This window comes from Microtus ochrogaster, chromosome 8 (genome assembly GCF_000317375.1).
Source record: "Microtus ochrogaster isolate Prairie Vole_2 chromosome 8, MicOch1.0, whole genome shotgun sequence".
In the NCBI taxonomy this organism is placed as follows: Eukaryota; Metazoa; Chordata; class Mammalia; order Rodentia; family Cricetidae; genus Microtus; species Microtus ochrogaster.
Window position 1 is genome coordinate 23,505,911 of NC_022015.1, and position 15,837 is coordinate 23,521,747.

Consider the following 15,837-nt stretch of genomic DNA (forward strand, 5'->3'; position numbering starts at 1 on the left):
TAGGTATTGAGCCCAGGACTGTGCACAGACAAGTTAAGGAAGCAGCATACCATTAAGCCACATGCCCAGTCCTTGGAGAAAGGGTCTTACATCCTTGGCCATTCTGGCCTCACACTCCCAGCAATCCTCCTGCCTAATTAGGGTTACTGATAGGAGTTACCGTGTCTAGCTTTCTTTTTAATTAATTAATTTTGGTAAAGCCATGGTCACTCTCTAAAATCAGTCATCAATAAAGGAGATCAAAGGGGGAATGTTTCCTCTGGGGACACTGTGGGTCAGAGTCCTGGGGAGACAAGTGGAGAGGTTTTCCTGATTTGAGGGGCATGGAATCTGAGACTGGATCAAAGAAGAGACTGTCCCCTCTCCTCACAGGATTCCACTCCAGCGGCCACGCCGGAAGCACCCCCAGCAATCTCTGCGGTGGTCCACGCCACAGACGAGGAGAAACTGGCCGTCACCAGCCAGAAGTGGACGTGTATGACAGTAGACTTGGATGCTGACAAACAGGACTTCCCACAGCCCTCGGATCTGTCTAATTTTGTAAATGAGACCAAATTCAATTCGCCCTCAGAGGGTAAGCAACTCGGTGGCCAGCCCGACCCACACCTTGCCTTGGAGAATACTGTCGCTAGGGGGCAGAGAGCCAGGAAAGGTAACCATTACCCGTGTGACAGCCTATACTCCTCCTGCTGTATGCAAAGCTAAGGCTTGAGAGCTGCTGCCCCTTGACCACATGATGCCTGCTGAGAACCAGACTAGTCCCCTCTAACCCAGATCCTGAAACCTCACTTGCTTGTTCTTGGCTGGATGACTTCTGATACCTTCTGTAGTTTTGAAAGACACAGCTCCAAAGGAACCTTGGCATAGAACTTTGACTGTAGGTCAACCCGCCTATTGGTCTTTTGGTGCCATCACTGTTCATATCCCCCACAGATTGGTCAGACAATATGGTCACACAGTTTAACCAAGCCTGGAGCCAGAGGTTTTCCCCAGGCTTGCTAATGAGGACTTGATTGATTTGGGAAGATCCCAAGCACTTGTATCTCAGTGTCTTCCTTTGTGCTGTGTATTCAGTTTCTGCTTCCTCTCATGACTTGAATAATTCATGTATCTTAGGGCTGGGGTGTACTCAGTTGGTCATGTGCATGCATGAAACTCCCCACTGTGTAAGTACTAGGTGTAGTGGCACACACCTATAATCCCAGCAGTCTGGAAGATAGAAACAGGAGAACCAGAAGCTCACTCTCCCTTTCCCACCTTTGCTTGTCTCAACCTTTGCCTGGATATCCACTCCTTTCCCTGCTTGCCTTTAATGCTTGATTTGGGGGCTCTTAGCACCATGATGAAGATGTGTATGCATTTCTTGTTCATTACTGGGCTGTTTACCGAAGGCAACAATTCTGATTCCTTTCCATGCCACACTAACTACTATGAACATCGTAGGTGCTAAAGATGGGTTTGAGATAAAAGGAACGCAAGGCCAGGGTACATAAACAGCTGAGCATCGGCTCAGTCAGTTTGAACTTGGCAGCAGCCATCACCCACATGAAGTGTAGGGACCAGAGAAGCCTAATGTCCCAGAAGCAGTGAGGACATTTGGACACAGGCATCTCATTTCCCATCTGATATCATTTCCAGTTCCCTGCTGGCCCACCTCTCTTGAGTCCAAAGCTAGATTAAAAAACAAACAAATCTGAACACCAGAAAAAGCATATAGAAACAAGCTTGGGCTTGTACTGAGAATTAAACACATTTTATCTGGGAGTCTACATGTGCTAACACAGTCACTAAACTTTCTGACAACTGTTTCTGCAAAAATCCAGCAAATAGGGAGGGCTTAGTGAGCTGACTCGGGGAGTAAAGGTGCTTGCTGTGCCAGTGTGAGACCCTGAGGTCGAACCCCAAGAATCCCTGTCAAAAGCCTGACGTGTGCAATACAGGGAGCTATGGGCAGGGACAGGAGACTCTCCAGAGGCTCCGTGGCCAGCTAGCCTGCCGTATTTATCTGAAGAAACAAGACAAAACAAGAAAGCCCACCTCAGACAAGTGAAGGGCAAAGAATGGCAAGGTTGACCTTTGACAGCTGTGCATGCACTGTGGTGTGCAAACACCCACATTCATACATGTAGACTATTTATACACACATGCACACACACACACACACACACAGAGAGAGAGAGAGAGAGAGAGAGAGAGAGAGAGAGAGAGAGAGAATTCTGAAAATAGGCATATGATAGTTTTAACTTCGAGACAAAACTCTGAAATCTGCCTCCTTAGGAAATGACAGTAAAGATTTGAATGTTGGAGAATCCACCCACCCACATGAAGACATTATGGCTTTAGGGGGCATTGGCTTTGCTGTTACCACTTCTGTAACGCTCTGGATGGAGAAAGCCTCTCGTTGGGTCTTCCCTCTTGTTCTCTTAGTAAGAACAAGTCCAGCACAGCAGACATCGGCGGGCGCTGATATGGTCCTCAGAGTGAGTCAGCTCAGGGCTGCAGCTGCAGGCGAGACTTCATCCCTCAGAAGTTACCACAGGAAAAGGAAACGTTGGGTTGGACGTCATAATTACTATTTGAACACACATGCACAGCCGTGGTAATTCTATAGGAGAGGAGAGGAAAGTGGGGGCTATCATTTTGCATGCAGGGCTTCATTTCCTCTGAGCTCTGTGCCAGATCCTGTAGTTCCCCACTTTAAGACAGGAAACAGAGGCTGCACATTGAGAAGGCCTGAGGTGATCTGTGTGGGCGCCTGCTTGGCTTCCTCTTTACATGGTGTTTGATGAGAGGAGACCAGGCTCCCTGCCCTCATGTGCATGGGTGTTTGCATGAGCTTCTCTGCATCATGTGTTTATGGGTGCCCTTAGAGTCCAGAGGACATTAGATCTAAAGAGCTGGAGTTTCTGGTGGTTGTGAGCCATTCTGTGCAGGTGTTGGGAACTGAATCCCGTCCTCTGGGAGAGCAGTGCCTATTCTTAACCCCTGAGCTATCTCTACCACCCTGTACAATTGTTTTTAGACCCACAAATCTGCATAGTCACTTGGCCTCGCTACACATAACTGAATCTGTCCCTTCTGCCCACATCCAGCAGCGAGCGGGCTGTCTGCCTGGGTGGGCACCCAAGGCTGTCTCGTGACAGAGACCGAGAAGGGGGCAGGAGAAGGTGAGCATAGTCTCCTCCTCCAGGGCTCTCTGTCCATCTCCCCTTAAAGAAACATCGCTTGAGTTTAAAGAGAAATGTTAGGTTGAGCGACAGTAAGTCTGGCCGTCGTTCTTCGGGAGTGTATGACCAACTGCAGGGCTTCCCGTCACACTTTGTCATGTCACCCAGGACAGTGTGGCACTTCAAGTTTCGTTTTGTTGAATCAGCAGGCACAGAGCAGTTCAGGCCATTCCTCTTTGCTCTGTGATGCCATGGGATGAGATCGTTCTCCCAAGTGGTCCTTGGATACAAGAGGATCCTTTAAACATAACTATGGACCTCTTCAGTGTGAAGTAGCCCTATCCTTCAGTGCCTCAGCCCCCGCTGAAGTTGTGAAGACAAGTGCTACTTGGTGCTAATGGTGGGACTGTTCCTAGCCTGCCATCTGCATGTGGCCTGGAGTGAGAGGGTGCTACCTGACTTTATCTGCATGCCTGCTCTTAGGGGGTCAGAATTTAAAGCAGATGAGAAGTATTTATTCTTCCCTCCCTCCCTCTCTATCTCTACTAGGAATGGTACCTAGGGCGCTGTACATTCCAGTCAAGCACTCCCACTAAAATGACATCCCCAACCCTCTTAATTTTTCCCACTTTTAGACAAAAGTCTCCTCATTATGTTGCCCAGGCTACCTTTGAACCTAAAACTCTATAACTCAGGCAGGCATTGAACCCACGTGCTCTCCTTAGTAACTGTGATCACAGGACCTCAAGAGAGATCCCTAAAACCTCAAAAACGTCAGATCTCAGCCCCGAAACTAACCAGCTGATGAAGCACCCCTGGAGAAGTGTTGCCTGTCCTGGGGGTACTGAATTCACAGAGAGGGACGGGTGCAATACAGTTCCAAGATGTCACTGTGCTATGTGCAGCCCTTGGGAGTTAGGAAAAAAACATTCCCCCAAACTCCTATCCCCTCCAGTCTGAACACAACAGAAGTGCATGGGTCCCCCATTGCAGACCTGTGTGTTGTGGGCACGTGATTTCATTTCCTTGGGGCTCATCCATATTCCTAAGGGCAATAGCTCCCACCAGGAGGATCCTCACAGACTGACTGATGATATCTGAACTGTACCTCGCTGGGGGCCGGGTCCCCCGAAACTCAGCACACCCCCTGCCGGGCCAGGTCCTTCAGTCTCCCTGGTACTCATCTCTCCTTTTTGTTTGCAGAGCTGGACTACAGAAACTCCTATGAAATCGAATACATGGAAAAGCTTGGCTCCTCCTTACCCGTGAGTTCCTCCTCTACCCTGGCCTAGCAGCTTCTGTGGGGTTTCCAGCAAGGCTGCACAGAGTCCTTCAGACTTGTCCCATTACATAGAAACGCCAGTCCCCGTTCCTAGACTCATCGCCCCAGGTCTTGGGACTCTAGTCTGACCACCCTACCGGTAACTCTTGCTCCCTGTGAGCCGCACATTGATTGTATAGTCAGGGCCCAGATCCACCTGCGCTCTCCTCTTGGTCTTGATCATGGGTGGGCTCTCAGGTTCTGAGGCCGCCGCAGCCCCCATAGCCTCTGTTCATGACCCTCCTGACCAGCCAAGAAGAATGACTCTTTGTCGTTTGTGGCCAAGCCCATTGCCTTGTCTCTTTGAGTTGCTTTTCTGCTTCTTTGATGGAACACCATGAGCAATTTGGTACTTATGGTTCCAGAGGAGTAAGAGTCCACACTAGCAGAGCTGAGGCACGTCTTGAACCACAAGCAAGAGGATATTGGAGTTTAAACTCTTAGAGCCCGCCTCCAGTAACACAGCTTCCTCCAGCAAGGCCACACCTTCTAAACCTTCCAAACACCATCATGTGGAGGCCAAGGATTTAAGTGCCCATGACTATGGGGGACATCTCATTCAGACCACCACAGGGCCTCAGTGGTGGCGCTCATCACTGGGGTCAGCATGCTGTCATCCCCCACTCCTTTGTGAGAACTGAGAACATGGCTGGCTCATTCTACATCCTCCTGAGCTCTGCTGGGAGAGAGGGCACATAGCAGCACCAGCGGGCTATTCCCACCTTAGATCTCCACAGGTCCCACTCTCCCACCCTCCTGGCCCTCTCCTGGTGACCTCCTGCTTTCTCCTCTCTTCCGGGAGTGAGAGAAAACTGAAGGCTTGCTTGTTTCTTGTCAGTGAGTGCTCTCTTTACTTGGGTGGCATTCTTAGGCCACTGCGCCCAGCTAATGGACGTGTGACTTTGCTTCTTGCAGCAGGAAGATGACACTCCGAAGAAGCAGGCCTTGTACCTTATGTTTGACACTTCGCAGGAGAGCCCCGTCAAGTCTCCTCCGGTCCGGATGTCGGATTCCCCAACTCCATGTTCGGGGTATGACTTCTATGATGAGAGAGTTGTGGCTTAGGCCAGAGGCCCCCAAGTCCTTGTCTATCTTCCGACTGTTATTCTGACTTTATTCCATTGCAGGTCTGTAGGTAGCCCCTAACTCGGTCTGCCCACAAGGGCGCAGATGCATTGCTGCTATTTCTGAGGGCCCTTTGAATGAAGGTGAAGCGGCTGACTGGCAGTACCCTCTAGTAGACAGACACACACAGTGTTCATATACTCAACTCCACTCGGTCATCTCTCCAATATTCCTACAATATTCCAATATTGCTACAACACTGAAAACTTAAGTCTCAGCTCTGTATCTGGTGGGAATTACTTGGGTGTCCTATGCCTCAGTTTCCCTGTGTAAAGTGAGGGGAATAAAGTGACCTCTAGGGATTTGGGGAGATTAAAAAGGACTGTCTGTCCCCAGGGCGGTTAAGTGGCAGGCATAAGGAGAACCTGGCTTCCAGGAGCCTGATGTATGGAGAGCCAGTGTCAGAGTGCCTAGCATATGTACCATGCATGGCAGATGTTTCTTATTAACGCTGATATTAATGTTTGCCTGTGCCAGTGTCCACATTCTGAATGGCGTAACCTTTGATCGGGAAAATATACGGCATTACTCCATTATTTAGGTCATCCCATCCATCCCTGGATACTTGCTCTGTGCTGAGCAGGACTGGAAGCTCATGCTTTGGTCTCTCAGACTTACTGTGGGCCTCGCAGACCCAACTCTGTCCAGGTGGCAGGTGTTAGGACAGTGATGCCATCTCTCCAGGAGTGGCCCCGTGTGGCAGGCACTGTGTGGAATGCTTTGTATTCATGTAGCATCTGACTTTATCTTCTCAAAGGTGCCTGTCTCCATTTTCTAAAACGGAAAAGAGGGAGTGATACCCAGCCTCCTTCCAACAGAACACACAAGTGGCTGGTCCCTAAACTCCAGAGCTCAGTCCCCTTGCCAAAGGCATCTATATTGTGTCCTTCCCTTGTCGGTTGGCCCTTAAACATGGCTGGACCATAGCCTGCCTCTAGGTGGATGGCTACTGAGGTCCAGGCCTTTGTCTTTCCTTGGACACAGACTTGGAAGGGACAATTTTGTGGGATGTTGAGAGCTTCCTGAGAGACTTCTGTGAGTCTCCAAGGAGACGATTCTAATGACTGACTTCTTTTCCTCAGGTCAAGTTTTGAGGAGACTGAAGCCCTTGTGAACGCTGCAACAAAACTCCAGCATCCTGTCACACGAGGCCTGGTCTCCAACCAGGAGCCTCTCTTGCAGGTGCCAGAGAAATCCTCCCAGAAGGAGCTGGAAGCCATGGCCTTGGGCACCCCTACAGAGACCATTGAGATTGTAAGTGTTGCCTGAGGGGCTCTGTGGCTCCACCCTCTGATGAGGTCACTCCTCACCTGGTTGTGGGCCCTACTCTGACTCTGGACCACAGTGGTCAGTCAGCCTGTGAGACCCTGCATTCACAGCAAGGGAAAGGCCTTCATTTTTTCCCATGGTGGCCGTGCAGTTCTCAGTCAACTGCTTTATTTTGCTCAGGCGTGTTTTCCATTTTTCCTCTTTGGAACTTGCCTGACAGACAAGCTGAAGCTGTGCTCAGCCTCTCTAGCTTGTATAGAAAAACAAGGAAAGGTAGAGGAAGGATCATCCTCCTTTGGGGATCAGCTGCGTGTATCCTGGGTCTCAGTGATAGGCGAATTTCTCTTGCTCATGGTCCAGGACTTCAATGTCTCCTTGTCCAAACCCTCCTGAAGCCTTGCAGGACCTGGGCCCTGAAATGAGGCCTCATTGTCCCCAGTCTCTGCATGTTACATGTGCTCTCCCTAGAGTGTGTAATATCCGTGTGAGAGTCTTCCACATGTCTTAAACAAACCAAGTTGGCTCGATTATATTTTTTTTCTTTTGCCTTCCTCCTAGCAATCTTCATGCAAGTTTGAAACTGTTGGATTTGGTGCATTGTTCTATATTAGGCAATTTGATCTGTCTCATGCTACAGACATTCCCAGAGCACCTCCTATGCCTATGGCAGTTGGACGCTGGGTTGAATACTGGAAACACAATTAGTGAACAGCTAAAGGGTCTAGATGTGAATCGATCTCGCATATATATCCTGTGGCAGACTTGGCCTTGGTTCATCCCCTGCAAAGTTGCCCTCCCATTTGGAAGTCTTTCTAATCTACGAGGAGTTACCTTTTTGTTTGAAATCATCTTTTCACTACTAAAAATGGCCTATCCTCAAACTTTACTTTCTTTGATATTTATCCTTGGTGCTATTTCTTTGATGAATCTATGTTGGCATTGGAAAACCCGTCAACTAGCTTGCCCCCCACTCGTGGAGATTTTCAGATAAAAAAAAAAAAGCAATGGTTATGTGACTTCCACTGCTCTGACTCAGACACAAGGTGACTTTGACCAGGGGAGGGCTCCTGAGGCGCAGCTTTTGGGAGGAGGAGCGGGGCCTGCCAGTCTCAGTCCAAATGGCAATCTGAGCATTGGCCACTAATTGATGTTCACTTTAGCCTTAACGCAGCAATGCGCAGTGTGTGGGTGTGTGGTCCTTGCTTGAAATCAATATCTTTCTACTCTCCTCTATTTTCCATTTTCCTCTCCGCCGGCCTTCAGACAGCTCCGGAGGGTGCCTTTGCGTCTGCAGATGCCCTCCTCAGCAGGCTGGCCCATCCTGCCTCTCTCTGTGGTGCACTTGACTATCTGGAGCCTGACTTAGCAGAAAAGAACCCCCCAGTATTTGCTCAGAAACTTCAGGTTTGTAGCCCGTATGTGACCTTTTGGGAGTTTGTCTAAACCTCAGTAGAAAATGAACCCCCGAGCCAAATTCTGAGCTGAGGCAGAACTTAATGAGGCGGTACTGGGAATGTCCTGTTGAAGTATTTCATCTCAGACACTGGTATATGTGTGTGCTAGAGCCGGGATGCCAGAATTATACACATTGTGTGATTACGTACTGAACGGACTGTTTCTATTTCTATTGTGAAATTGGCCCCAATAGTCATTTTTCTGATGTATTGATAGCCCCACAGGCCATGTTTATGATTTATTCACTACACCAAAGGTATCAGGTCAGGCCAAGCTGTTTAAATACATAAGACAATCCCAGATTCCCATTGAGACAACATCTGGACTCCGTCTTATTTCTGGAATACAAAACAATTATCTCTATTGCGGAAATTTAACAGCTTAATTTGCGATCCCCTTGGCCTAGGAAGTGAGGCCAACCTAGAGAGATTGTTAGCAGGCCTCTTGAGAGATGCCTGGCTGTTGACAGCAAGCGCTGGTCAACATTTAAAAAAACAAAAGGAAAGAAATCAAAAACTGCCGTAGAGTAAAAACTGCCGTCCTGTTTGGAAAATCGGTTTACATCCAACATGGTTTTTCTTGACACACCTTCAAAGGGGTGGGGTTTTGTTGTTGGTGGGTTTTTTTTTTTCCCCAAAAAGGAAATGAAACCCCTGTTTCATGATCTGCTGAGGTGCTGGTTGTGAGAGAAAGCTGAGCGTATGTTTTCCCACGATCGCTGTCATATGCATTTATGTGGCACATTCATTCCTGGATGTGGAAAACCTTCTGTCTGTCTTGATGCCTTTCCGTATGGTCTGCTCACCCCCTACCCCTCGGGCAGGAGGAGTTAGAGTTTGCCATCATGCGAATAGAAGCCCTGAAGCTGGCCAGGCAGATCGCTCTGGCTTCCCGCAGCCGCCAGGACGCCAAGGTACCCGTTTGCCGCTGCAGTGCACTGCCTTCTGGGAATGCTGTGTGTGCCGCGGGGTCCCAGGGCTGCTTTGCTAACCACTGGCCAGGCGGGCATTGTGGGTGTCCCATGGAATGTGATTTCTCTGAAGCTAAAAGTGTGACTCTTGTGCAAACACACCCTGAGCACGTGTGTGGGGCTGAGGGAGTGCAGCCGGGCAGAGGAGAGTGGGAGAAGCCCCCACAGAGCACAGGGAATAAAAAGGGCTTTGAGCAAGTTATATGGCAGGCTAGTTATACGTAAAACTGGTTAGTTCACCAGGACCGGAAGAGAATCCCCTTCGATGTTCGATGCCTTTTGTCTCTGTGGGATAATTTGTAACTTTCCTGTCTTCTGGAAGTTTCTATCTAACTTTATTAAGAGGCGATAAGTAGGAAGTAAGAACAAGACTTGCTCCAAACATTGAATGGTGATCTAGACAAGAACAAAGAGATGCAGTTGACATCTCAGGCTGCGGGGCACACCTTCTCCACAGCGGCTCCTCTCTGTCACTCATGTTGCTAATATAGAATGGCAGCATGCAGGGAAGCAGCCTATCCCAGGAAGATGCTTTTTATATTTCTTCACAGAAGGGGTAGCAGGCTGTTGGGTTTGCAGACCTGAGCATGCTAGTCCTTGATTTTTGTGTGGAATGTGACGTTGATAAAACATTCAGGGTCTTCCCTCTGCTTCTAGACCTAGGGTGATAATTCCTAGCAGTATGGTGATGATGTAGGTGGCATTTCCCCCTTAAGCTGCCAATGAGCTGTGACCTCAGTCCCACACTCTGCCCACCCTGAGTTTGACCAGCCCAGTGAATTTGATGTTGGACCAGGGCAGAATCCCTCTTTGTTCTGTAGTTTGAGCCTTGAATGAGTTAGTGAACCTTGTTGAGCCTCAGTTTTCCAGTCTCTGAGATGAGGCAGGTTTGCCTGTGGTGGGGAAGACCAAGTTTGTGGACGGTAGCCTTGCACCTGCGCATCCAACATGCCGGTGTGCAGTTAGCAAAAGGGGCTGCTATGAGCTAGCACTTGGCTTCCGTTTGCCGTTCCGATCTTCTACAGCGCTTCTCCTGGGAGAGCAGAGCTAAGTCTGATTTAGAATCGGGGCCGCATGTCCAGAGTTCCGCCAGCCTGTGGGGGCCAGAACCGGGGTCACCAATGGACCGGCTTGTTCATCTCTATCTCCTAGAGCAGATCATTGGTGAGACTCTCCCAACTGTGGAATAGGAACAGAAATCCCAAGTGCCTACACATAGATCTCCCTAGCTAGAGCCCAAATTGGGTCCCCTCCTGGAGACCGGAGGTGGTCGTAGTGTGGATGTCCAGACTGGGAACAGTGGAACACAGGGCAGGGACAAGAAAGAAAACTCAGAGGTGTCTTTGTTCTTGTTGCCAAACTATAAACTTGAGCTGAACTGCCACGGAAGGGAGATTTTCAGAAAGCAAGCGCCGAGGACCCTGCTCCCCACCAGCCCACAACCCAGCCCTGCCAGATTTATTTCTTGATCTTTGCAGAATAGCTTTATAAAGTTTGGCTGGTGTGGGGGCTGAAGAGATGGCTCAGAGGTTGGGAGCATTAGCTGTTCTTCCAGAGGACCCGAGGTTCAATTTCCAGCATCCACATGGCAGCTCACAACTGTTTCTAACTCCAAGATCTGGCACCCTCACACAGACACACATACAGGCAAAACACCAATGCACATAAAGTAAAAATAAATAAATTTTAAAAATGTTTGACCATTGTGCATACGGTGTATTCCTGTCCCAGAGAATATTAAAGTAGAATTGGATATATTCTGGTAAGTAGTTCTGGCCAAGTACAAAACCTTCTAGAAGGAGAGTACCCTGCCTCCTACGAAGATACCAGAGCTGGCTTTTCAGAAGCTAAGAGCTGACGTTCTGTCTCTGGCAGCCTTAGAACGTGTGTTTTGGTTTTGCTTTAGATGGCACCACCACACAGACTGCAGGCTGAAAGGAAGAAAGCCCTCTCTACCCTGCTGTCCTTCAGAAGTGAGAGCTGGGGAAACTCTGTCGAGGAAGAGCTGGTGCCACCTTGGGGGCGGGGACATTTCCTATAATAATATGTATCACTTTTGGAAAACACCTGGAGCTCACAGAACATGGAAAATAGATGCTCTGACTGGAACCAGCCAGCCCCTGGGGGATCCGTTGACCTCACTCTGGGGATTTCCCTTGTATCTGTGCTTGGTGGCCCCTCTCTGCCCTGGAGTCTCAGACATGGGTGATGAAGTCCCATTTTCCTGGCACACCTCTCTAAACCATTACTCACTCTGAGTTCGAGGCCAGCCTGGTCTACAGAGCAAGTTCCAGGACGCCAGGGCTACACAGAGAAACCCTGTCTCGAAAAACAAAACAAACAAAAGACACCCCCCCCAAAAAAATCATGGATTACAAAAAAATGGAATCACTTAGGAGGAAGGGCATAATTTCGAGGGGATGAAAATTGAGAGCATCTTTGAGGTGGATGGTGCTGGGTCAGCCTCCATAGAACTGCAGCGAGCAGTCTGTATCCTCTGCTCAGAATCAGTGAGAAACGGGGTAACGTCCCTAGGAGCTGGGGATGGTGTCGGGCTGTGGCTTGCTTTTCTTTTTACTTTTTATTATTTTAAAAATATTCTTTGAGGGGCTGGAAAGATGGCTCAGTGGTCAAGAGCATTGCCTGCTCTTCTAAAGGTCCTGAGTTCAATTCCCAGCAACCACATGGTGGCTCACAACCATCTGTAAAGAGATCTGGCGCCCTCTTCTGGCCGTCAGGCATATACACAGACAGAATATTGTATACATAATAAATAAATATTAAAAAAATATTCTTTGAGAATGTCACACATGCATACAATGTATTTTGAATATGTTTGCCCTTCCAGCGCCTCCTGGATTGCCCCTCTCCCCTTCTCAAAGTCATGTTCACACACCCCGTCCTACTTTATAATTGAAAAAAAAAAATTTATTTTCACACAGTAACTCCCCCTCCCACTTTCTCAGGGCTGTGGTTTTCTTATTCTGTTTCTCCCACTTGTGTCTATTAGTCTTCCAAGGAATGAGTCTGAGTAGTAAGCCCTCTCAGTACGTAATGCAGCCGCCCTGAGTTCAATGCCCAGCAGTCCTGTCTCTGGCCTTCCAAGGTATGGGTAGGCAGGCATACTGGCAAATTTTGCATGCATGACAAACTGATTATAAGCTCTAGACCAGTTGGCCTGGATAAAGGGGCCAAGATGGAGATGGAAGACGGAAAGATGTGTTCGGGCAACTTAGGAACATGATCATCCAAACGGCAAGCTTTAGATAGGGAACAGTCCCCACACGGAGGGCGTGGCTTAGGTGAGCAGGTGCCTAGGGTTGATGGGAGCTGGAGCAAGAGTGGGGTGTGTATTGTTGTCAAGGATACCAGCATCATTCATGGGCATCTCATCTCACAGAAGTCACTCCTTCCTCCACCATTCGATGCTTAGTCCAAAGTTGGGACACATCCCTGGAAGCCACAAAACAGTCCGAAGAAGACTGACAGAGGACTAGTCGAGGGGCTTCAGTTTGCTCTCCATCTTCAGAATCTGTGGTTGGAGCCTATACTTTAGCCTGGGGGGCTGAGTCGTGATGTGATGAGCAGGCACAGCTACGTGGTATCTAGTGATGATGCCTTCCACGAAGCAGGACTGAAGTGTGGGGCCAAGTCTCCAAGGGTCTCATCTGGGCTTGCAACGCCTGCGCTTGGAAACCGCCTGATGTCTGATTTGGATGCCTAACGTCCGGCCAAGGTCCTTCTCCTGCTTGGATGGTGCCGCATGGTCCAGATACCTCCTTGAGACCTCAAGTCTTAGCTTGGCTTTCCTGGAGCCTGACTTCACCTATGTGGCCCTGAAGTCTCAGACCCGAGCTTGCCTCCTGCTGCTCTGGGGACAGTGCCATGATGACGATGTCCTGCCCCCAAACCCTAAGGCAAGGACCATAGGCCTGAGCGCGTGGCCCAGGAATCTGAAAGGGAGATAGTGGCCTGAGGAACTTCACAGTTTCCAGGACTCAAGGCAGCATAGAGGGTTGAAGGTGGTAGTGAAGATCTGTGCCTTTGGAACTGCTGGCGTTTGGGGCTGCGTGAAGCAGCAGGTCTAACTGCGAGAGAAATGGCGCTGGGTATAAAAATAACTGATCCTATAATATTAGTGAGAGACAAACCTTTACTTTCACTTGGAAACATGTGTGGCTTGAAAGGAAGACCCGAGGTGTGGGTCCTGAAGTTCATCATCCCACAGATAGCTGGAGGAGGCGGGGAGTCAAGGTGGTCCCGAAACTGTTCGTTCCCTGCTTGAAGATGCCGAGTGGTTGTGGATGAAGGGTGGCACCTGGGATCTGACTCCTGCACCCGTTTAGAAATCTGTTTATTTGTTCACCCCTTCCTTGTTTTACAAAGGACATCAGGCATGTTGACCATCTCTGATATGTCCCTTGGTTATATTTAGCTCCTGCCCTGTGTGATATGAAATTCATTTTCATTATTTAATTCTTTTTCTCTTGCACTGCTAGGGGCTGCTTTACTCTGAGGTAGAATTGAATCTCATTTGGAAAAACCTTTAGGCCCAGCCTCTCAAATCCTGCATTTGTCTTCAGAAGTTCCAGACTGAGTTTAACAGTTCCAACATCCTCTTCACTTTGAAATTTTATTTTTTTCTCAGATTTTAAAAAATGTACTTTATGGGTTTTTCACCTGCCTGATTGTATGTGCACCATGTGTATACCTAGTGTCCATAGAGGCCAGAAGAGGGTGTCAAATCCTCTGGGATTGGAATTACAAAGTGAACCAACATACAGGTGCTGGGAATTGAACCTGAATCCTCTGGAAGAGCAGCTAGTGCTCTTGACCACTGAGCCATCTCTTTAGCCTCCTCTTAGCTCCATTTTTTTAAAGAGCACATTTAAAAGTGAAGAGAATAGAGTTTGTTTTTTCTTTTTAAGTTCTCTGTATAATCTTGTGTTTGTGAGCTTTTCTAACTGCAATTACTGAGTGGTGGTTTTGGGCTGTGCTTTTCTGGTTACTACTGGGATGTTTCCCTCAGTGAAGCAGCATCTTTCCAAGAACAGAGCTAAACCCTTCACGCGGAGCCTCTTCCCTGCCGCCAGGGGCTGGTAGCTTGTGCTCTAGGTAGATGTCCTAGAAACAGACTTCTCTGGGGCCAGAAACTGAGAAAGGCATTTGTGGCATCCCATCTGACATGTGAACGGAATCTCTGTTCTGTGTGCTCCTAGCTCTGATGGCTGATCATATGACTCACTTGACCGTGAGTCCAGGCATTTCAGGGCAGTCATGAGCAGTGAGAATCAGGTGGTCCGTGAGTGCTATTTGAGGATAAGCCCAAAGTCTTGAGGGTAGGCCGGGTCAGTGAGTCACTTGAGGGTTAGCTCAAGATCTCCAGGGCAGGCAGGGATGATGAGCAGGTCCAGCAGGTGTTTTTCCAGGATAACTAAACTGTTGTGTGCACCTTGCATGTGAACACTAATGGTTCTAAATTGTCACCTCCAGTCCTATCCATTGCTCTTCTACATGCCTTTTCTATCTCCCTTTTTAGGCCCTTAGCCCTGGTACTCTAGTGAGGAGCGGTAGGGCTAGCAATTCCTGTGTTTATAAGCATTCTGCAGCTGGACCTTCAGCTCCACCCCTTCCCATGCCCACTGAAGCGCTCGTCTTCTCTGTGCACTTCTCAGCCCTCACCCTCCTGTCTCCTCTCCCCTGTCTATAAAACTGAGGCGTTATGTTTAGTGCTCAGTTCTTCCTCCCGGTTCTCCAAGGATGGAGCTGTCCCGCTCTGCCCATTAGGCCACCTTCGCCTCCCACTGAAGCGTTGACCTATATTCTAATGAGGGCGGAAGCTCCAGCAGCCATGCCAGCACCAGGAGGTTAATGCATAGGACTGAGTGGTTGATTGGATGTTTTTGTTGCCGTGGAGATAGGCTGACAAGCCTGGCCATGCTGGTTGACAATGCTCCTAACACTGTGTTGCAACTTGGTTAATATTCTACATAAAGGAAGAATAGCCATGTACCCCTTTTTATCAACTGGGTGGTGGGGTAGGGCATTGATCACATTGCTTGCTGTAGACTTCGTCAGGAAACGCAGATAGATATTGTCGTTGACCCCAGCTTTCCCCTTCGCCGTTATAGAGCAGACCTAATGGCAGCATCTCCCAAACCCAGACAAAACTGATACACTAGTAGGCTTCAAATTTTGGGCAGATAACATCTTTGTAAACTGAGCCATATGAAAACCAAATTTAAATGTGGGCAGGTCACAAAAATGATCTAATCTTCAGCTATTTAAAACCAGGCAATATGGACCAGCATTCAGAATCAGTCTCCAGCAAGACTTTATTTTGGAAGTGGGGCCAACAGAATAATGGCTGGTCTTTGCTTACAGTGCCTAGTTGGCTCGGCATCTGATAAATGGCCGTGATAAGCAGCCCACAGACAGACTGAGCCCCCAAGGCTCCTAGTTACAGAGGCTGCCATCTCATTAGCCCCTTTGTGTGCCTGCATATGTGCAACATGAAGGCTTTCCATCCC

General features: G+C 48.7%; 1 protein-coding gene across 10 annotated transcripts in view; it reads left to right on the forward strand.

Annotated features, from left to right (window-relative positions):
- Positions 1–15,837, forward strand: part of Tacc2 (transforming acidic coiled-coil containing protein 2) — a 112,854-nt gene that overhangs the window by 82,458 nt on the left and 14,559 nt on the right. For 4 of the 10 annotated variants that reach the window (XM_026781100.1, XM_026781101.1, XM_013347907.2 and 1 more), the window contains 5 exons: positions 373–574; positions 4,371–4,432; positions 5,404–5,519; positions 6,696–6,867; positions 8,146–8,286. In XM_026781100.1, the coding sequence (XP_026636901.1) occupies positions 373–574; positions 4,371–4,432; positions 5,404–5,519; positions 6,696–6,867; positions 8,146–8,286 (693 nt within the window). Of the gene's footprint in view, positions 1–372; positions 653–4,370; positions 4,433–5,403; positions 5,520–6,695; positions 6,868–8,145; positions 8,287–9,160; positions 9,251–15,837 lie in introns of all 10 variants that reach the window. The other 6 variants (XM_026781102.1, XM_026781097.1, XM_026781098.1 and 3 more) reach the window with 3 other exon arrangements.